Consider the following 23,435-nt stretch of genomic DNA (forward strand, 5'->3'; position numbering starts at 1 on the left):
TTGATTTAAACAAGGAGCTAAATAATGTGGAGCTTTAAAGACATTTTGTTGTAACTTTGCTTTGGTTCATTTTCAATTAACATTAAAGCACTTTTTTTTTTTTTATTACATATTCCATGACATTTTTTCTCCTATGACGTGGGTCACCAACACACTTCATCCATCTGCTCCCGTTCTGAGTTCCTACGTCAGTGGTTATACACATTGGAGTAATGACGACTTGTCCCAGCTGCAACATCTCAACAGTTTGAGATGTCTTGGAATAGTTCAGTTCTCTTCTATCACTTACATGAGCACTTCAAATTTAACACGTCAATTTCTTCATCTTTACTCGAGCACGTCAAACGTTCTACTCAGTATTATTTTCCCGTTTGTCCGGCTTCAGAGAAAAACACCACACTTGTGCACACAGATGGATTTATTTCCTGTATTATTTATTGAAAACCCAGCAGTTTGCCATTAATACCTGTAGTGCCTGTGCAGGCAAGGAGAGTAAGGAGATGTGGTAAACTAAACTAGTTGTCATTCTGTTGTCAAAGAAAGTAAAAGGCAAAAAAGGACAAAGACAAAAAAAAACAAAACACTCTGATATGCTACAGAATGACACTTTTTGTATTTCTTTTCTCAGTTTTCATTCAACATCGTGTTTCTGTTTTTTTTAAACATTAGATGCAGAGAAAAAGAAGCACTGAGGAAGAGGAGAGTGCGACAGCAGTTCAGAGGGAGATGAAAGAGAAGAAAACTGAAGAAATGAGACAGGCTTTATTCAGGTGTGTCTTTTTTTAATTGTTGCGTTCATCCGTGGATTCCTCCTGCCGAGTGTTACTGTGACTTGGTTTTCGTGTAGTGAAAAGTCGATGATGGGGGAACGATCACCTCTCTCTGGCTCTCCTCTCATTCTCTGCATCTCGTCGTCTTTCCCATTTGTCTTCATCGTTTCTTTGGGGGCGGGGCTGTGCGTGGTGGAGTGACGGGTCGGGGCGCGATCCCTCCATACTGGTACTTTGCTTTCTTCTCAGAGGGCTTCAGGATCTACAACACACAAACGAGCAAATAAGCAAACACAAGATCAGCATCAGTCACTGCCTGTCACTAAAGGTGAGAAAATAACATTTCAAAAAAAGAAAATATACACTTGTACTTTAAGTCCATTCGCAAAGTATTACTTGAGGAATAAAGACAGATAATAATATTCAAAGGCCCAGTCTGTACAAATAAGTACCATGTAATAGTAATACAGTATTATGCAAACAATGTTTCAATCTTTTTTTTTTTTTTTTTTTTTACACTACTGGTCCACGAGATTGTACATCTTTCTTATATCAGCCACAATGTCCCTTTAAAATACCAAAAACCCAAGTTCATCCATATTTTGATCCAGATATACATACACTCTAGAATACTAATGTGTATGCTTGCCAAAGTTACTCATTTCCAGTCACTGTACAAAAAACAAACAAACATATATACATTTTTTACTGCCATCTCATGCAACTAGATTCCTTTAAATGTTACACACAGGGCCTGGGTGCTGACAGCCCATTTAAAAACGGGGTTATGCTGTAATGTCATTTGTTGATTTAACTCAAATACTCAACTAGAAAACAAAGACAAACAAAATCCTGAGTGGCCAAAACTTCGCAGTCGGGGGTTCTTGTTTTCCTGTTCTTTTCTCAACCGATGTATCCAAAAGGAGTCGACTCCGACAGGCCAGGAGGGGGCAGTGTTATTCCACAAGTGGGGAAACTGGAGGACTTCCAACTTCTATTTTTGTTTCTACTGAAGTTTGTTTGCCACTGTTTGGTTTGGTTTTTTCTTTAAAAAAAAAATCATCCAATTGAAGTAAAGTAAGAATAAAATAAATAAATAAGGTGGGAGTTTATACAGTGTCGTGGTTTGCTTTCGTTGTCATGCAAAATCTTATTTCTAAGTTTATATTGGATGGTTTTATTCTTTCGGCGCCCTTTCCCAATCAAAAGAGAACCCAAAGTGCTTCTATTATCAGAGCAACCAATGATTTTTTACAAATGTCTGTCACAACAACAACAACAACAGCAGCAGCAGCAGCAAAATCATTCAGACGGTCTCATTGACCATTAAAGGCAAACATTTGCTGATAATCACAAGTTGCAGACAACACTCCATTGCTACACAATACACTCTGCCGTTCCACTGAGGGATTCGGGGGGGATAAATATAGTTGTCGGTTTCAGTTGCCTCTACACAGCAGCTCGGTGTGTTTAAGTTCCCGTCACTGTCAGTGCCCAAACACGGTGCCTCGTGGGCGGCGGTCGCGAGCTCTGCGTCATACCTGGAAGGAGCACATCAGGGTTTCGTCCACGCTCATCATGCCGCCCGCGTTGTCAAACTCGCCGCAGTAGTTCGGAGCCGAGAACAGCGTCACCAGCTGCCGCTTGGCAAAGAACTCGTAGCCGTCTTCTACCACCTGGGGGCGCAAACACAGGGCTTTAGCTCAGCGCCAGTGGTGGAGTCTAGGCAATAAGCGGGCAGACGCTGTATCGCCACTAGAAAAGGTCCAGAATTACCGTACAACCGCTAAAAAAATAAAATAAAATAAAAAACATTTTAAAAAATGTGCAAAGTATATTTTCTTTTTTCGACACGGCACTTTCCTGTTCAAAAATGTGATTATAAGGTTGTGTTATGTTCCGACCCGTTTGAGAGATAATGTCATCTAATTCCTGATTGGTCTAAAAAAAAAACACAAAAACATTCCATTGTGGAGTGACTGTGCTTTAAAAATGACGTAAGCCTATTTTCTTCCATCAATCCCTCCCAGCTTTGTGTGCACCCAAACAATCATCAATATCAACCACTTACATTTTCAGAAAGGTGCAATAAAACACTTATTTATACATCAATATGTAGATAACCTGTAACATAATCCAACCCTCCATAGGATGTAGATATCTTGTTTTTTTTCTTTTCCTTCTCTGTACACTATATTGTTGCAGTAATTATGCAAAACTCCTCAATGTGGGATTTATAAAGGTGCTTTATTCTGTTCTAAACAGGCCCAGGTTTCACACTGAGTGAGTATAAATACATGAAGAGACTATATTGTCATTATTAGGCTAAAAAGTCTCATTTTATCCTACTGTTGGTTGTTGATGTGCCGTGTTTTTTTTTTTTTTTTCCCAATGTAAAAAAAATGTGCCGTGACACAAAAAAGGTGGAAAATCACCGGGACAAACCAGACGGCGGCGCTGCTGAGCGCCTCGTCTCCATCTGCACGCGGTCCTCGGCTGCTGGTGTGGCCGCTTTACCTGATGGGCTCTGCAGATGAGGTCCAGGTCGTGACGGTTGAGGAACTTGCTGACGACGTCGGCTCCGAACGTGAAGGAGACGCCGCGGTCGTTCTCTCCCCAGCCCTGCACGTCTTTGTCCGGGTCCGACCACAGCAGGTCGCACAGGAGGCCTGCGGGGGGCAGGGGGGGTGAGGGTGGGGGATCAGGATGGGGATGTTAACGCCACTGCTGGGCAGACGAGGCCTTGTCAAGCGCTGCGGCTCCTCGCCCTGAAGTGTGTCGGCCGGCACTGCGTCAGTGTGCTGCCCAGTTACCGTTCAGTACTCAGTGCCACACCTGCTGGACTGTAAACATCAGGGCTGCGACCATTACTCCAGTAACTCCAGTAACTCCAGTAACTCCGTTACAAAAAAAAATATAAATAAATAAATAAAAATCGAGGGATCTCATCTGCCTCGAGGCACCGTTTCATTCAATTCTCACTCTGTTCAGTGTGACACAACGTGCTTTCGTCACAGGACGGAAGAGGCCAAGAGGGAAGCGGTCATTGGGCAACGGTACCGCGGCGGCGCGGCTTCGCACTCCTGGAACGCTTCTGAAACTTCAGGTGTGAACTTGCACGGTGACGTTAATGGCCGAGTTCTGGTGCGGAGCGGGCTTCAATTAAGCAAACACATGTTGATCACGCAATGGATCAGTGGAATAGTCCATAGAATAATGCATTACCACAATATTGTATAGCTGCAGCCCTAGTAAACACTGGCAGGCGATGGAATTGAGCGGCTCCACTGACACGCTGACTAAATGACCCGGTGTACACACAACAATATCTGTGGCTGTAGTTTTTGTTTTATTGTGACATTTCAAATCCCAGTGATTAAAACGCTTGACGGGACCACATATGGCCCCCGGGCCGTAGTTTGGCCACGCATGCTCTACCAGCTCGACACGGCGGTGTAACCGGATCCGTCGGCAGTTAACTGCGACCCGGCGCCGCGGGATAAAACGCGATGGGTCGCGATGGGTCCCACCGTGCGTGGAGTCTGGCCATGCTGTCACGTTTAACAAGGCGCTGCGGGTCGGAGCGGCCCGTCCTGTGTCCCAAACACACGCATTCCTCACCTCCAGACGCTCCCCCGCTCTGCCTTCAGAGACCATAAGAGGATGTGAGAGAAGCCACCGCCGGGCTCGCAGCGCCCGACGCCTTATAAGGACAAGAGCAGCCGGAATGCTGAGGAGGGGGGCGGGGAAGGGGGGGGCGCGGGGGGCAGGGACTCGCACCTCCACGGCCTCCCTCCCTCCCTCCCTCCCTGCCTGGGACCCGCAACATTCAGTGGCACCGGCGATGGGAAGAGAGGCCATCTGATCTGAGGCTCTGCTGTCTTCAGCATGAAAGCTATCAGAAGGTTTAGAGTGGAAGTCAGTGCTGCTGTTGCCCATAGAGGAGGACACCTGGCCTTGGAAGCTCAGGCCCCAACCTGGATGCAGACTGAAATAGTGTTTTTGATTTAAAGAAGGTACCTGTGCAGTGCATAATGTAGTCACTGGGATCCACTTGTTGCTCTCGGAAAGGAACACGATTGATGGATAGCACGAGCAAATCCTCATAGCCGGACAGCATAGGTAGTTGGTGCATCGGAATTTCGTTTTTAAATGTACACTGAGAAGTGAATGTTTTTAAATGACAAATAAAAAGTCTAAGTCTAAGTCTATTCCTCTGTTTTTGGCTACCAAATTCACAGGCAGTGCGCCATACCACAGGGTTGTGTACTGAGCACATTATATTCTGAGCACACCACAGTGCAAATGTGTTCACACCAAAGTGTGGGGGGGTGGGCCAAAACAAAACTCTACAATTCACACACCACAAACGTTCCAAACTGTGAAAACCACAACACAAGTCTGCATACTCATCAGCTGAAAGTGACGTGATGCTAGCCAACTTTAGCATGCGCTAGCTGGCCAACTCCTCGCGAAAGCAACACAGCTGAGTCAGGTATTGGCATTTGTGTGGTTTCCGCATGACAAAATGTGACGCGGCGTCTCTGCATCTGTTTGCAATTCCCTGTTCAAAAAGCACAAGAAGAAGAAAAAGCAGCCAATTTGCTGGGAAGTGCAAAAACGTCAGTGCGCGACTCGGGACGACGCCAATCATGTTGAAGTCGCACAATAAGCGTAGTGCACTGAAGTGCACTCCGGCACGGAGCGGTTAGTCGCTCGCTAGCATTGACAATTAAGCTAAGATAAAGTTTGTTTTGATAACAGCGTGGAGGAAGAGATTAGCTAACCTGGCCAGAGAGGCCGTCCAGGTGAGAGGTGCCAACACTCTGCTGCGGTGTGCAAACATCAATACACACCGCTGTTGTCAACAGTGGCTTTAGACCTTGTGGTAAACAAACATCCCCGCCGCTCCATCCTCCCACAGAGAGCCATCAGGAGGAGTCACTTCCTCAGTTTAGACGGATGATAACATGTTTAACTCCTCGGGGGGCTTGGGGGGGCTAAAAGTAGAAGCCAAGCTCGCGTCACTTGGGAGAATTCTGGCACACTCGGCGCCGACGCGCTCGACGAACAACCCTCCGAGAGTCGCAGGACAGGGTTCACACGAGGCGGAGAGACGGAACTCGCGCATCTGGGCCCCTGACTCGACACATGTACGTGCCTTATGTAATGCCAGACATGCATTTCCCACTACGATTTCAGGCCAAAGCGTGCGTGAGCCAGCGCGCGGCTGGAGGACGACGTTGCCGGACGCGGGAAACCTGCTGACGCGAGCGAAGGGAAGACGGAAAGAAAAGCACGACGCGCATCTTCGGAAAAACATTTCCCCAAAACGCTGTGGGTTATCCCTGAGGGCAGCGGAAGTGAAAGGACAATTCAAATAATATTATATAATACAAAATGCATGTGGGTCGCTTCCCACGACCACACTGAGAGCTGCCATTGGATTTGCAGCAATAAGAAACTTTGTGTGGAGTTGTTGTGCGCTGCCAGGACGACGACTCGTTTTCCTATTTCTGTACCTGTTATGGTTGCCTCTAGCGCCCTCTTCTGACACTCCACTTTACATCTAATTTACATTCCCCCCCACCCCCCACTTTTTCTTTTTTTTCTTCCCAAATGTTTCAAAAGCTCCCCTAAAAAAACACAGTGAAGAAAAAAAGAAAGAAAGAAAAGACACTAAAAGCGAAACAAAACAGTTTTCCAGGTGCGTGTCTGCTGGCCCACCTGTGTCAGGCACGTCTGTGGGCCTCATGATGCGTCTGATCTGCTCCATGGACTGCAAATCAGGAGAGAGACCTGTGCACCACACACACACACACACACACACACACACACACACACACACACACACACACACACGTTAATCGGCCAGTGTGCCAGTGACTCCAGTCCGTCTCTATGGAGGCTTTGAGGAAAAACATCCAACAATGTTTCCATTTTTTTCCCCGCCGATATTTCACGATCATATCAAAGTTTGAGTTTGTCCAATAAAATTGGACCTACGACCGCAAATCAGGTTAATGAACTCTTATCGCTCATCATCTCATCTTATCGCTCATTATGCAAGTCAGGAGGGGACAAACTTCAAGCCGCCGCCGCGGCCGCTCGCACCTCCATGACAGCAGAAGATCTTCTCGTCCACGATGGCGGCGATGGGCAGGCAGTTGAAGCAGTCGGTGAACGTCTTCCACAGCTTGATGTTGAATCTGCGTTTACCTGAAGGAGCCAGCAGGAGAACACAGACAGAGTGAGCAGATCCAGAGGTGGCGGCCGCGGCTGAAGAGGAAAAAAAAGAGACTGAGAAGAACACAGTTATTGAATTTCACTAAAAAAATACCTTCAAAGTGTCATCCCTGTCTTTTTAATATTATATATTACACTTCAAAAACATGTAACTACTATTTTGTTTATTATAGGATAAGAATAAGCAAGAATGAGCCTCTGCTTCAACCAACTGCTTTTGTCATTTACAGTTGTTTTTTAGTGGGGAGCTTAGATTGTGCACAAGTTTTTCCCCCCTGTTTTTTCAGTTGATTGCCCAAAATGTCATTATTTCACTTTGTGAACAAAAATTAAGTATTCACTCATTCACTGCACTATTGCACTATTATTATTATTATTATTATTATATCCATTTTGTGAATGGCTGGTTGGTCTATCTGTCCTGTCTGCCACCCTGGCTCACTCTGCTCCTCTCTCTCTTACTCTGTCTCTCCTCCATTTTTGTATTTCACCCCAACTACTCATAGGCAGATGATGGCCCTCTGGAGTCTGGTTCTGCCCTAGGTTTCTTCCCACAGGGGAGTTTTTCCCAGCCACTGTCGCATCTTGCTTGCTCCGGGGGCCCGGTTGGTTCTCTCTGATTGTATAAAGCGCTTTGAGACGCCATTGGTTGTGATTTAGCGCCGTACAAATAAAGTTTTATTATCATTATTATTATAAATATTATTATTATTATTATTATTATTACTACAACTACTGTTATTGTTATTTCACTAATAGTATTATTACTTAACTGTTGTACTATACTATCCTATACTAAATGGTAGAGTGTCATACTTTGCATTCCATTGGTTGCAATATTATTATATCATATTGTATATTGTTGTATAACACTTTAAACACCCTCAACTGTGCTTTCTGTTCCACTTTTTTCTTCTTTATTCCTCGTTGCACAATCACGTCGGGTACGGCCACACCAACCAACACTAACACTGCCATGCAACGCGACCTGACAAATAAGAATCTTTGACATCTTTAAATGGGTTTTCTTACAGGAACTAAAAGGTTTGCTATTTTCTACATCAGTGTACAAAGAAACCGTTCTGTCTGTTTTTCCCGAGACGCTCTCACTGACACTCGTCGTAGAAGCCGTAGATGCGGTTGATGGAGGCACACTCGTGGTTGCCCCTGAGCAGGAAGAAGTTCTCGGGGTATTTGATCTTGTAGGCCAGCAGCAGGCAGATGGTCTCCAGCGACTGCTTCCCTCGGTCCACGTAGTCGCCCAGGAACAGGTAGTTGGCCTCGGGAGGGAAGCCGCCGTACTCGAAGAGCCGCAGCAGGTCTGTGTACTGGCCGTGGATGTCACCTGGGGAGGGGCGGGGGAGGGGCCGGTCAGCGCGGGGGGGGCGGGGCAAATGGTAATTACTGAATATGATCTTCCTCCTGATAGAACAGTGAACCTTTTTACATGGACCCAACAAGTGTTGTTTCAGCCCAGAAATATGGAACGAGCAAAACTTTATATTGCAAACAAGCAAAAATCTGAATTTCAAATTAAAAGAAACTCATCAAAATAAATGAAATGTAAATAGATATTTATATTTGCAGCCTTCTTCAAATTTCAACAGCAACCCTCTTCCAAAAGCTAATAATAAACTTTTTTTTTTTTTAAAATAACAACAATAAACCAATTAAGTCATAATAACATCCTTCAGTGAACGTCCTTGTCCTGATTGACGCCCCTACATGCAGTAATAGCGGTGGGCCAGTGGCTCTAGCAGCGATTTAGCATTGCCTAAACGGGCCAAATGTAATGACACTGCGGGCCAAACTTGGCCCACGGGCCAGTGTTGGACACCCATGGGTTAGCGCAAGGGTCTCTTCTAAAACTTGCAGTTTGGGGGCTGGATTAAAAAGCGCATGTGGTTCCTGGTGGCGTAGTTCACTTGTGTCGGGGGGGGGGGGGGGGGGGGGGGGGTCAGCGTCTAAAAGGGGCGGAGCTAAAGAGGGGGCAGCGGTGGGCCGTGTACTCACCGCAGATCTTGAGCGGCGCCTCCAGCTCCAGCAGGATGGGCTGGCTGAGGAAGATCTCGCGGGACTTGATGCAGAGGCCGCGCACCTCCGCCTCCGTCATCTGGACGATCTTCCCCGGACGACATCCTCGCACTGTCGCACACAGACAACGCTCACTGACTCTCTCGTTCATTCGTTCATTTTAAGGAGGAGGCTCTTAGAGAGCATTACTGTCATCTCGCTCATGGGACCTTTAATCTCCGACTGAATCACTCCCGTCTTTGGCAAATGTACATCCGACGATTTTCATTTTCATTTAATTACATTTAAAAGGACCATTTCTACGAAAGGATTAGTTAGGGCCACAAGAAGATGAAAAAAAATATTACAGGAAGGAGATTTTTACTTAAGTTTTCATTTCGAGTTTTAAGTGGAAATTCTTGTGAATAAAGTCAAAATTTCACGAATAAAGTTGACGTTAAAAAAAAAAAAAGGCCGGCGAGTAGACTGGATGGATGGTGGATTAACTCAGTTGCCCACAGTTAAAAGTAAACTGCTGAAAACAGTTGTGACCCACAAGGTTCACCCACAGTAATCAAGAAACTGGCGAAAACAGAAGTACTCCACTAGACTTTCAACCTTACTCTCAACATTTTGACTTACTTCACGCTGACATTAATTGCAAAATTTTGATTTTATTCACGAATTTTTTTTACGTCAACTTTATTTTCGAATTGGAAACTTGTAAAAAAAAAATTAAATCTTAATTTTTTTTCTCTTGTCGCCCAAATCCTCTTCCGTACCATTTCACCTTAAGTGTGAACAGCTAATGCCGCCGAGTGCACTCGTGCAGTGCAGTCTAGAGACGCTGATCTCCAGCACCAGTTGATTATTGCAAGAAAACACTGGCGGAGGAAATTTGCACATGCACACGCACAAACACACAGTGTGTGTGTTCTTTATTTAGCTGGCAAAATCAGCGAAATAAAGAAATAAAGGATTCTAGTTGTACTGATTACTTACTGATTACTAGATAGACATAGATAGATAGATAGATAGATAGATAGATAGATAGATAGATAGATATTTTATTGACCTCCAAGAGAAATTCCCACCGAGAGCTTTTCCCCAGAGCAGCCAACCTCCCTAGCGGGAAGCAATTATTGTGCCACAGCCTCTGGCTCTGTGTTTATGTGACGCGCCAACACGGGGGCGGCTGGCCGGCTGTTACTCTGCAGCTGACGCATGCGAAAACCAGCAACGCCCCCTCCTGCCTGCCTGCCTCCTCGCTAGACTTGTGTCTCTGCAGTTTGGAAGATTTTCTCTGTTTTTTTACCCACTGGCCTACATTCCCTGTGTTATTAGGTGAGACGCCTCCTCCTCCTCCTCCACCACCACCCCCTCGTTAAAGTGCAGAACTGAGCCAGAGCTGAGAAAGAGCTGCGGTGTCAAATGACACCTCTGCCACACGGCACTAAAGCCAGGCAGGTGACCCACTCACGCGCCACATCAGGGGGAGGAGGAGAAAAACATGGATGAGGCGGGAGTTCGTTGCACTTCTAATGGCTTTAATAGAATAGCGTAGAATCAAATACAACACCTTAATTAATCTCCCATTGGGGAAATTAGCGTAATTACAGCTGCAAAAAGTAGGCAAAGAGAAGGAAAATGATTTGAATTCAAAAGAAATAAAATCAAAACATTTATCGAGTAAGAAACTAAAAAACAAGATTGCACGTGTGTGTGTGTGTGTGTGTGTGTGCGCGCACAACATGGCCTCTATTTTTTGCCCGGAGATAAACACTCGTCCCCCTGTGACGCAGCCAAAACACACGGAGCGCTCACCAACACCACACCTGCAGGGTTGGAGCAGGGCTATAAATACACCATGCAGAGGTATCACTCTCTCTCTCACACACACACACACACACACACACACACACACACACACACACACACACACACACACACACACACACACACACACACACACACACACACACACACACACACACACGTTGTAGTAAGGGACCTGTGGCTCGGCACACCTCGTGTTGCGGCTCTTCAGGCTCAGCAACTCAACCGAGGCGTGTGTGTGTCTGCGGCCAAGACTCATTTCACACGCACACGCACACACACACCTCAGCACTCTGCAGAGGGGAGGGGCTGATATAGGACCCGCTCACAAACACACACACACAACCCCTGGGAGGATGCCCTTTCATTATGTGGTCAACTTATCACACACACACACACACACACACACACACACACACACACACACACACACACACACACACACACACACACACACAGTGACCTTGACTGCTAATTGAACTGCTCTGGCCTTGCAGCGAGGTATCCCAGCATCCTTCACTGCTGTCACCGCTGCACTGCACTGCAGCCTCCTTCCCTCTCTCCCTCCCTCCCTCCCTCCGACCCACTGAGAGGGACGGTGGGAACGAGAGGTGGTGCCCACGTCGCGTCGCCATGGCAACCCAGTAGGACCAATTCCTTCCCCCCTGTCTGCCTTCTGCACCGCCTCCCCACCCGAGACACGAGCCGCCGCCGCTTCCCCTCGGGAGTGAGGCGGCAATTTGCTGCTGGAGCTCACGCTGTGAATACTAACGGCGAGGGGAGGAGCCAGAGCCAGAGCCTGCGACACGCACGCACGCAAACTTCACGGGCGAGCGTCGCGGCCCTGGGCCGGGAGTCGACCCGGATGAAAGGGGCTCACGCAGGCCTGGGGGCTACTCAGGTGGTCTTTGGGGGCAGGGGGCTTGGTTCCCCCCCTGGTGCACCACAGTGGCGACTCCTGGGCTGACGAGTGGGACAAGAGGCCTGGAGAGGCCGACAGCAACAGGTTGGAACTTGCATCATCAGCCACCTTCCACTAAATGATTAAGAAGCGACATCTTGGGCCGCTTGACTCACCCCACTCCTGGAGTTTCCACTCCAGGTTCTGGGAATTGTTCCCTTGTGATGTCACAGAAGGCAATGAATGATACGACTCCCAGGGTAGCGGCTACATACACCCCCTGGCCGCCCTCGCAGGGTGATCTGTAATAAGACCACCTCTTGTTTTTGTCCCTTTTCTGAAGATGTGGAAGGTCCAAGAAAGTCTCAGTTTTTAACAGGAGGCCGTAAACGGTTGCGGTATTTGCGGGATATCGACAAGATCGGGTGAAGATCATTGAAAGGCAGAGTTAACAGTGCTTTGTACACACAGTATAACACGAGCCTCACATGCGACAGCTGACTAGCAACAAAATGAGTGTAGACAGTCATTCAAGAGAGAGAGAGAGAGAGAGAGAGAGGGGCATGTTTCCAGTAGCCAGGCCCACCGAGTCGTATCCCATTTTTACCATATTGCCCTAATAAACAGGAGATCTATGTTTTTTGTGATTATAAGTTACTCACGGCTGCTCCAGCAGTGGAAAAAGTCACTATACGGAGGATTAAAGACTGAGTTCAGATTTATTTTCCACGTTTGCAACGATCAAACATTTGAAGCAACAGGGGGGGGAAAAAAATACTGCTTTGACTGATTTCGTCAGTAGGACGGTGAAGCAGCCGTCGGGTCTCCCTTCACCACCGCCTTCAATGGAGAGGACGCGTTCCCCAAGCTCTTTGGATTTCAGGTTAGCGCTGATCTCTTCCTGGAGGAAACTCTGCCCTCCTCTCCTAATTTGGCGAGGCGAGGCTCCGTCTTCCTGAGCCCTCCATGTTTGGGTCGCACTCCAACCCCTTCGCACGGAACATCCAGTCCTGCTCCGCGGCTCCGTCCAGCGAGGTCGCTATCCTCCCAGCAGCTGCTGCCTCCACGCCTGGACCCTCTTTTCCCAGACTTCCTGCCCGTTCCCCCCTTTTCCCGTTCCCCTCTCCATCTATCTGCCGAGGGGTTTGGCTGACGTCACCTTCGCCTCCGCCTCCCACAGCCGTTTTCTTTTTTGGCCTTTTTCAAGGCGGCCGGCAGACCTCTTTCAGAGTTTCGGTGCAGCCCGCGAGCGTTGCAAGACTAACAATAACCTCACGAGAGAAGCATGCGGCAGGAAAATCACTTACTCTCAAGCTGCTCTTCCTGCGAGTCACTAACAACCTGCAATCGTTAAGGGGCAGAAGCACGGAGAGCGGTAAATCTGGATTATACTCATAAAGTCATAATGTGATGTTTATTGCGCTCTTCCAGTGAAGTCACGCTGAATCGCCTCCCAGAGGAGTCAGATATTTGGACAGTCTGAAAGCTCCATTTCAAAATTCACAGACAATGTTTTTCCAATTTCTATACACTAGACAGATTCTATTTGCTTCGAGGTCCAGTGTTGAAAATTTGGCTTGATTTCGGAGAAGCTGAACATACTGCCCATAAACTCATTAATGAAAATGTATACTCGCGGTACAACAGAACTAATTTGGTTTTCCTACCCTTAAAACTGTTCTCATATATACATTAGAATATACATGGAGCAATAACGATCTTGCTCCTACTTAGCTGCCATCTTGCGCCACCATTTTTTAAGGTAGCCCGTCGGACTGACTGCACCCTGAATCGGAATGCGCTGCCAGGCGGGCTCCCTTAAAAAATGTGCGCGCTGGAGCTTCAATTCGATAAGACTGCTCTGATGACCACACCTGATGTCAACGCTCAACCAACAGTCATCCTTAATACCGCAACAGACTTTCTACCGCCCAGAACTATTCACACACCCCTGCCTTCAGCGTTGATCTTTGGGAGAACAAATGAGCCAGCTGGACACTTAATTCGCCAAGTATGCGAATGTTGCCCAACCCATCATTCAGCTGCACCTTCAGCACCACGCCGAAGACTGTTACCACATCCCAAAGAATTCCGAGCCAAAGCCGTCGACCAAACATCTCAAGGAGCCAGTTAGATTCCCCGGAGACGCTGTGGGGCCGCCGGTTGAGCCGACAGTTTGAGGAAGCACACATCACTCAGAGGCAGCCAGAGAAAGAGAGGGCGAGATAAGGCATGATTAGACAAGATTGCTCCTCAAAGGCGATGCCATATATGGGCGTGAGAGTCTGGAGGAAGACGACTGGGCTGGGGATGGCGCTTGTGTGTGTGTGTGTGTGTGTGTGTGTGTGACAGAGCGGAAACTGGACTGGCCGGGAAGGGAGGGACTGTCCAGAACAAAGTATCGGCCGCCTTTTCAACATCTCCTAGTGACACTGGTGACGTCAGCAAAGAGCCACCAGCTGATGAACAGCCCCGGACTTCAACTATCGCCATTTTCATTAACGAGTGGAATAACAGGGAAGAGTGTGATCACAACAACTGGCCGGGGATGCGGTCAATAAACTGGGAGAGGTATTTGCGCCCTTTGAGACATCATGAAGGCCATTTGTTTGTCCCACACTTTCCGAAAGAGGGAGCAAACAAAGGAACTTAACGATGGACTCGTTTCCAGGGACTCGGCTTGATCATTGTTAGAAAACACTTGTAAAGGGAAACATGCATTATGCGGGGCTTTTAATGTCCTTGTGAATTTGTAACGAACCAGACTGAAAATGACGACTACAGTCCCTGTAATGCAGCTTTTGTAATGACTCGTGCAATTAGTTTTTTTTGTGCTTTTGTATTTGCTTATGAGTTTTTTTTTGTATTGTTCCGGAAATTAATTGACTAACCCTTGAAACAAATGGGGTTTTGAAGCACAATAAATACATGCTTGACAAAAATATGGACTGTACCATTCCAATTAAAGATGGGAGTTTTTAAACCGACATCCTACAACCATTGCAAATATGAAAAGCAAAGAAAAAGTCAGAAAATCCCGGAATGACCACACAAAAAAAATAGAATCACCACATTGTGGTTGCAGTCTTTGGCTCAGCAGCTGAGTCGTAATTTCCCAACTCGCGCAGTTACCAAGAGGCCGCTTGGTCACACGGTGCAATGACAATGGCTCAGTATTGAAGGATTTACTGTAATGGCGCTGGAGATAGAGAGGTGATTAAAGTGTGGAAGTGTTGAAGGTTTTGCCACAACCCAGATGAATGATCAGAGAAGCAAGCAACGCACGATCTGCCATCAAGTCTCATTTCCAAGAAACCAATTTAAAAAAAAACAAAAAACATTTTTGTTTTTCTATTGCTGTGCATTTTAAACAGGCATGACTGCTGCGCTTCACGGAGCCCACGAAGATGCTCCGTCAGACCTTTTTTAAGCCGACGGCGGCACAGGGCCGGCAGCTCCCCTCTACTCCCGCATGCAAAACCCTCTCCCACACTCCCCCGCACAGAGGCAACGGAAAACAGTGACCCCCTCAGTGAACAGGGCTCAGCTCGAGATGGGAATCTCAAGGCAGAAATCCAGACTGCAGTGGCATTTCTGCGCAGGCTTCGCGCTTTTTCAGAGGAGGCTTTTGTCCGGCCCCGGGGGCTCAATGGCCGTCTTTGTGGCGCAAAGAGAAAAGGGTGAAACTGAGAGGAGGGTGGACGGAGATGCAGGGGGAGCAAAGTGGGAGAGTTGGAGAAGAAATTCAGCGGCGCTTGAATAAGGGCTGCAACGATTAGTTGACATAATTGATTATGTCAACAACGTAAATTTGTCGACGCGATAATTGAAGCGCCGTGTTATTGTTATTGTAAATTGCTGAGTGATAAAATCACGCTCTGGCCGCACGCGTGCTCGTTTGTAGATGCAGCGCAGTACTGAGAGCTGAGGGTGGCAGTGTCGCTCGTGGTTTACATCCTGCAAAAAAAACGAGAAGAAGAATGGCTTCTTCTCTGAGAAGGCTCTAAACTCCAAGCCAAAGTTTCTAAAGTTTAGCAGAGAGGAGTTAACAAATAACTTTGAGCAAAGATATTTCGTACTTATGTTTTGAATTACAACCGTATTTGTTCATTCATCATCAGCCAATGACGCAAGTACATAATGTTTTTCGCACATCGGAAAATCATGGAACCAGCTTGCTTAGCGAACGATAGTTCACTTAGGTAAGTAGTAGGTAGTTAAATAAATTTACGGCAGTAATTAGTGAATTTCAGCCAGTGTCAAGACTAACGTTTATACTGAATTGTAACTTGTCACTTGTCAACTGTGTGATTTAGGGTATATTAATTTGAAATTTAAGTTGTAAGAAATCTGTTTAAGCTATTCATTTGTGATATTTTACATTGAAAAATATAACAACTATGTCGCAGATAAATGCTTTGAGTGTCATTATTTTGATGTATTTGTTTAAAAACGTATGCTGTCAGAGGACATTTACAGAGTTTGTTGCCGCCCTAGCTGGAATGGGGTGTGTGGAGTATAGAGGGAGTCCATGGGGGGCTGTTGAAAAAGACTCGCTGGACAGCCGAAAGGCCAGCAAGCCAGGCAGGCAGCTAGGGCGAGCTCGGTGCCACGTTCGGTGCCAGGGAGTGAACGCTCCCCTCCTCTCACCCCCTCCGAACCAAACCCTCCACTGCCGCACAGGCTGCGGCATTGTTGTTTTCCACAACAGAGTGCCACGCCAGCAGCCCGAGCGCCACGCAAACGCAGCGGTATCCCTCCACGCCCGGCCACAGGCGAGGAGGAGGAGTGGTGAACAAAAGGCCCAAAGATGCATTATAAACTGTGGCGCATCTAAACACGATCCAGATGAGGGCGTCTTTGTTCGGTCCACACAACAGGACTCTTGAAAATAGAAAGGGGAATTCACAGGCAGTGACGGAGACCTCTCTTGCTCTGTTTATCATTATATTTACCATCACCAGGGCTGTGTTCCAAACTCCCAGACATTTGTAGCACCGACTGTAGTGCTCTCATCCTACTGGCCATCGTAAAATGTATTGTCTTTCAGTGCCAAAAACCCATATCCAAGGAAGTAAATATTTTGGATTGCTGATGAGGGTTGACATTTGATTGACAGTTGAGGGTTGACAATTGATGATCGGCTTTCACATAACAGAGTTGTGAACTAGGAGGGTTGACATCCTGAATTGTGTTGTTGTTTTTTTGTTTTTTTTTAAGCAGACATGGAGCAATTCGAAATAGAAAAGGATGGGCTTTCCTCATGTCTTTGGTGTTAAATATACATATAACAGTTGGTCAAGCCAACATTTGTATCCAGTTGGCCCGAACAGGAACCACAGCTACATTCTCAAGTGGATTCTATGTGCCCATCGTAGGCAACAACTGGTGTTGTTGCCCATAAAACCAACTAAATGCCTCAGGAAGGTGTTTTCCCAGACTTTCTCGAGTTGCGAGGGCCACCTGTGCTGGCAGGCCAGACAGAGGGCCTGTTGTGGCCAAAGACGAGTGTCACCGTGGGCTTAGCAGGGGCATGTTGACGAAGCTGGGGCTTGTAATAGCCACTTTTGCTCGACAGGAGGGGAAAGTTGCGGTAGAGACCTTGACCAACAAACAGGAAAATGGATTATACAAGACTGAGTCACGCATTGGAAGACGTGCAGTCTTTTCGTGCCACGCTGCGACCGCTGCTCTGCAGCCAGCAGGAGCATTTCTAGAAGTGCTGCAGCAAATGCGGCATCACACCATCTGTGGTGAGTAAAGAGAAAGTGCTGTGACAACACATGACGGATCAATTCTGCGGGACTGTGACAGCACTGCAGCAGCATGCACAGGTTTGAGGGACAGGGTATGATATCAAACTTCAATGATGGGATCCCAAGCTAGCATCTATGGTGCTGTAAACCAATCTCCCACTCCCCCATCTTTGCATTTGGGACGAAACCCGAAAGATTCATCATTATTTCCAACATTTCAAAATTTATTTGTTCTTGACAAATATTTGTGTTTGGAACAGATGTAAATTGTCCTTCGGCAGCAGCCTTGAAGGTGACTTCGAGGCTTGTTTTCCATACTTTTTTTTCACATCCCGCAACCACACAAAAAATGATGGCTTCAAATGTAAACGCTATCCTGTTCAAGGCACAATCCGAGACACTTAGATTGAAACCTGTCTTTGGGTCACCTGCTTTATAACATCACCAGCACCGACGCTACCTGTCTGGAGCATTTGGTTCACTACCGAGATCAATAGCACCGTGGCTGCCTTAAGCAGCGGTACTTTCCTCTGGCCCATGTTTATGTTGTCTTTGAGGTTTGAATCCGGCAACGTTTTGTTACTAAGCTTCGTTGTCGGTTGAACATTTTGCACATCACAGAAATTGCATGCAGGAATCAATTACATTATGTGATACCTGATGAGGGTGCGCAAATACAATCATATCACCCCCATTCTCAAATCCCTCCACTGGCTCCCTGTCCCATTCCGAATCCAATACAAGGTCATCCTCCTCACTCACCAGTGCATCCACGGACAAGCCCCCCAATATCTCAAGGAACTTCTCATCCCCCAGACTTCCTCACGCACCCTCCGATCCGCAAGCGCAAACACCCTCCAAGCCCCCAGAACCAAGCCCTGCACCGTGGGTGATCGGGCCTTCAGCTCTGCAGCCCCCAGACTGTGGAACTCCCTTCCCGACCACCTGAGGGCCCCACAAACTATTGATGTTTTTAAGCGAAACCTAAAAACCCACCTTTTTAGAATAGCTTTTAATTGAACTCTGTTTCTATTTTTCTTTATTGTCTTTCGCTCTGTAGCACTTTGAGATTGCTTAAATGTAAAGTGCATTATAAATCAAATGTATTATTATTATTATTACCTGCAATTCCGCTGTGAATTGCAGGCCTTGTGAATTTAGGCAAGGACAATGGATCGCCAGCACAAATAGCAAATACTATTTCAAATACTTTAGAAATATTAGTCATTCAAGATCACAGCTAGTGCCTTGGGGTAACATTCTACAGTATCCCTGGCTATGAACATGTCCATTGTGGCAATCTCTGTAGATTCCACCTTGACAGAGCTCTCGTTCCCGACACAGACTCGTCAAACAAGGTTGACTTGTCATGTACCAACTCTCACCGCAGTAACATCCAGGCACTCGGCGCACACTACCAGACTAATCTGAGCTCATCCGTGCGCAGCTGCATTGCTTAGCTTTCAACTCTGACTCACAAGAGAGGGAGATGACAAGTCGTTGTGCTCCAGGGTGACAAATGAAACTGGAGAGGCCAGAAACCCGGAGCGCTGAGGTCACCGGGGAGGGTTCTGTGATTGTAAGCCGTGTTGTCAGTCGATCAGGTTCGGCCTGTTGGCTAGACAACGCCTGTCGGCCTATCTGAACGCACCAATGTTAAAGGACACGTGCGCTGCTTAGGTGGCGTTTTCACAAGACACACACGTGAAGGAAATAAAATAATGTGATAAGATTTATTTTTCTATGTCAATGGGTCCATTTTCAATACCTGCTTCGTCCTGCACTCAGGGTCACAGGGTCTGCTGGAGACCGATGCCAGTTCATTGCAGGGCCGTAACAGAAAGACAAACAACCATTGGAGACTAAATTTGACTCAGTTAATTGATCAAAGACAAAGTCAACTAGTTGTGTTTTCCTGCAAAGATTTTGTATTTTTTTGTTGGTGCAATCTGGCCTCCTGCTTTAAGGAATGTGACATCCGACCATGCTTGTCAATGCAGATTCTAAGATCTCCATGTTTGCTGACACTTTAGGAGTGTCTGCTACCTTCTCTTCAACGCACGAAACAGTGCCGGCATTTCCTTTTGGCTGCAGAGCACAGAAACGTTGGTCAGATGGGTCTGCGGGAGTGTGACTCTAGAGAGGCCACCATGTGTATGACTGAAATAGCACCGTGGTTATTACTACTTTAAGACCCATATGAGTACAAAACAACAAGGGCAGTGATTTCTTGAAAAGGTGAACCTCAACATTCTGAAATTGCCAGGGTCTTGACTGCTACGGGCCACGCTCAAAACTAAGAAGTATTACCTTTACCAACTGAGGTAAAGGTCTGCTGTTACTGTCATGCCCTTTAAGTGCACCCCTCCCTTCGTGTGTGTGTGTGTGTGTGTGTGTGTGTGTGTGTGTGTGTGTGTGTGCGTGTGTGTGTTTGTCATCTAATGGGTGGGTTAATTTCTCTCAGGGACAGCTGTGCCTGCTGACATTTAGTTAGAGATCACAGAGCTCCCCATACGTGCGTCTGAGTGCAGACGGTATGCAGGTTCAGGCTTGGCTCAAGTGGGCACTGACAAAAAGCAAAGCAACTTGGAAGAAGTTAAGGGAAATCCAATCCAGGTATTTTTTTTTTGTTGGGGGGGAGGGGTCTCTAACGCCTCAAGAAAGCTTTCAACAGGTCTTTGGTCTAAATTAAAGCAGGCTGAGGACGTAATCTGGTTAAGGTGAAGTAAGATTAATGACAGTGAGGTTCCATCACCTTGGTGAAGAGGGAGACGCAGTGAGTGGTCTTTGTGAAGTTGAAATGTCAAGTCTTAAAATAAATCGAGGCCCTTTCGAGACGACAAACCAGCACACAAGGGACACTTGTGCTTGTGCGGCCTCAATCTGCTCCATCCAGGTGGACAACCAAGATCAGTTTAAGTTGTTTTCATTACAGTATTTTAAATAAGAGTTATCACGGTGTGATGGAGGACACTTAAATAGCATCAATAGTTTCAGGGGGAACTTTGAACAGGCAAATGTGGAAAGTGGTAAATGATTACTATTTTTTTTAAAAAAGCTTAATGTGTAACATTTATATTTATCAGAGCTGTCGGCATGAAATATGACTGTTTATGGGTAAAATGGGTTTCTGTGATTTTATAAATTTTACTCTCGTCTCACAGCCGGTCTCAGAAAGACATGGGATCAAGTGGCACAATATAACACAGGGATTAACATAAACATTGTGTACAATGTGCTTCCTGACCATCAAATACCACAGAAATGTACACACTGGGACTTTATATGTTCAAAATGTTACAGGGAAGAAGAGCAAAGAGCAAAATTTGAACATTTGCAAATCATCAAACTGACCTCCAATGTCCTTTTCCTGTGGTTTCATAAGTCTGTGCTTAGAATCCTCTAAAGAAATAGATTTTTGTCAAACATAAAAAGGCTCATATTCAGAACTGCACCACATCCTGGACACTGGACTGTGCTGGCACTGTATCCCGAACAAATTCTTCAGTCCTAGCTGGCACCAGCCCTCTGGTTCAGATCCAGATATGTCAGCCTTCAAAGGAAAGCGCTGAGTCCGCCTCTCTGCTGGTATTTTCGCACCAGAATTGAGCCAGGCTGGTACAAACAGGCCGAGTATTAGGAGGGCACTTTGCAGGCACATAATGGACGGTTGGATGCATCTGCGACTCACATCTGGAAGTCTTTAGGGTCCCTTCTTTCCATTTCCTCTGTAGCGGAAAACAACCACATTTGTGGATATAAAACTGGCAATACTCAGCTGATAACGGAGGCTAATGTCAATGTTATTACACAGCTGGGACACACCAAAAACAAACAACATGGTTATGTAACCTGGCCCTATCAATCCAGTCGATTAAATTCGACTGGCATGTTGATACAGTGCGAACAAGTCATTCACCTGCATTAGGTTCTGAGCAAAATCAGCACATGGGACAGGATGATCCATCAAGGATGTTTGTCTGCCGCGCTTGTGCTGAGGACACAGAGAGACACTCCATATCCCACAATCCCAAGGGGAAGGTAAAGACAGACAGCTCAGCTCATCCATGTCACTCCCTTATTTAGTAGCAGTGCCGAGAGAGTCAGCCGCCTTGGCCCAACACATAACACTGTCACAGTAGCAACAACACTGCTTTCTTTCAAAGTGCTGAGGCTAGTTTTGTGCAGTGCGCATGATAAACACCAATTAGGTGAGAAAAAGAGCAATTCTAAGCAAAACGGAGCGACTCCACGAAGAAAATGTGATTCTGTTGAGCAAAAATAGGAAGAATCTCTTATTTTTCTGAACTGTATCCACATTGCCACAAATGAAACTGAATAAGGTTGCAGTGTGTTAAAAACAATCAAATGTGTTTTTGATGAATTCACTATATGTGCTCCAGCTTTTGCATTAATCTCTGCTACACACTGGTCGGGGGAAATGCATCATAAAAGTTTACATTTAAAATGCCAACAGGATATGCACAATGAAGGATGTTCTCAGGCGGCCTATAGCTTATGTAAACAATGCCACTTAGCAATATTCCCCATGTAAACAGTGAAGCTTGTGACGCATCTTTTTTTTCTTTCTTTTTAGCAAACCCGGTTTTAAATAAAGAAAACAAAACTTAGTCCTTCTAGGTGTGACTGCGTGCAAATAAACGAATCGAAACCGACATTTCAGGAAACTGTATAATTGTGTTTAACCGTTCAACGAAGTTCATTCATCAAAGTGCACTTTGTTTTTAGGACAAATGTCAACTTTTGTGGAATGATGGGAGCCACAAGCTGCCGCCCACTGTGGTGCATTGGTTGTGTGAAAGCTTTCCGATATGGTTCCACACTGAGTTCCTTATTGAAACACCTAATGGCTGACGTTGAAGCCATACCATAGCAAAAGGGTGACATATTAAAAAAAGGACGGGGTCGGTGGCTGCTAAATTATTATCATTTAAATGTTTTCGGGCGTTCTCGTAAGTTCGTCTTAAAGCTGGTCTGGCGTTGTTCCTCCACTCTTGTCCCTGTCGGTGTACAACGTAAATCTCCGGCCATAACTTTAAGATCAAATTCAATCGCTGCCCCACCTCAAAAAACAAAAGAACTGTATCATCAGATTTCTGGGGAACACTGACACGTCAATGGGTATGCGTTCCCCAGTGCTGAACTAAAGGTGTACAGTAGTTAGTGTAGGCGGGCTACGGTCCCGCTGGACACACACCGGGTTAAGCTAACTAACATTAGCGAGCACAGCTAGGCCTTTTATTTGGCGAAACTCCGCTTAAAATGAGCCCCCGGCGCTTTGATCATTTACACCGAGCGACTGTAGACGATGTAATGAGACGTGGTGCGGTCGCGAACTCACCCTCTAAAAGCCTGGAAATGAGCGAGTCAACGTCCAACTCCCCCTCCGCCATTTCTGTAGCGCAGAGCTCTCTCTCCCCGCCGCAGTCTGTGGCAGGCAGGCAGGCAGGCAGGCAGCAGCAGCAGCAGGCGGCAGGCAGCAGCAGGCTGGGCGGACACCGCCTCACTCTGCACCCAAGAGCAGGCTCCGCCCACTCCCGCCACGCCAGTTTACCGCGGTTGCGTTTGTTGGATTTGAGTGTCCCTCGGAAATTTTGTTTTCGGTGGCAAATATACTTTTTAAATTACCGTTATTATTTTAATTCTTAGTAGCAGCAGCAGTAGGGGTAGTACATATTAAATGCACATACACAAATTAAATGAATTAGTTAGATTATAAATATTTTTTGCAAGGAAAAACAACAATCCATAAAATAGAATTTATTTTATTTATTTTTTTCCGCACAGATGCGGCAAATCAGAAATTTTACATTCCAAGATTCGGCGTCATTTATTATGCCGTGGACCGTTGTCGATTGAGTTTTTTTTTTTTTTTTAATATTTGACATTCAT

General features: G+C 46.3%; 2 protein-coding genes across 2 annotated transcripts in view; one reads left to right on the forward strand and one right to left on the reverse strand.

The window, feature by feature from the left end:
- LOC142893398 (equilibrative nucleoside transporter 2-like) overlaps positions 1 to 23,435 on the forward strand; it is a 279,352-nt gene that overhangs the window by 11,622 nt on the left and 244,295 nt on the right. The gene's annotated exons all lie outside the window — the stretch shown is intronic.
- Positions 418 to 23,052, reverse strand: LOC142893399 (serine/threonine-protein phosphatase PP1-beta catalytic subunit-like). The gene is made up of 8 exons (XM_076033948.1): positions 22,885 to 23,052; positions 9,030 to 9,161; positions 8,131 to 8,361; positions 6,885 to 6,989; positions 6,498 to 6,569; positions 3,288 to 3,439; positions 2,312 to 2,446; positions 418 to 1,032 (listed from the first exon to the last, which is right to left on the reverse strand). Exons 1-8 carry the CDS (start codon positions 22,934 to 22,936, stop codon positions 931 to 933), a joined length of 981 nt encoding a protein of 326 aa, XP_075890063.1. The 5' UTR covers positions 22,937 to 23,052; the 3' UTR covers positions 418 to 930.

This window comes from Nelusetta ayraudi, unplaced genomic scaffold, assembly GCF_046127955.1.
Source record: "Nelusetta ayraudi isolate G7.1 ecotype Tasmania unplaced genomic scaffold, CSIRO-AGI_Nayr_v1 ptg000042l, whole genome shotgun sequence".
Classification (NCBI taxonomy): Eukaryota; Metazoa; Chordata; class Actinopteri; order Tetraodontiformes; family Monacanthidae; genus Nelusetta; species Nelusetta ayraudi.

Bases quoted from the DNA above. Each gene is read 5' to 3' on its own strand.
- LOC142893399 (XM_076033948.1), bottom strand. From the start codon at position 22,936: ATGGCGGAGGGGGAGTTGGACGTTGACTCGCTCATTTCCAGGCTTTTA. The intron at 9,162-22,884 runs GTGAGTTCGCGA...TGTGTGCGACAG, and splicing joins CATTTCCAGGCTTTTAGAGG to TGCGAGGATGTCGTCCGGGG. The intron at 3,440-6,497 runs GTGGGCCAGCAG...TGCCCCCCGCAG, and splicing joins CACAGACGTGCCTGACACAG to GCCTCCTGTGCGACCTGCTG.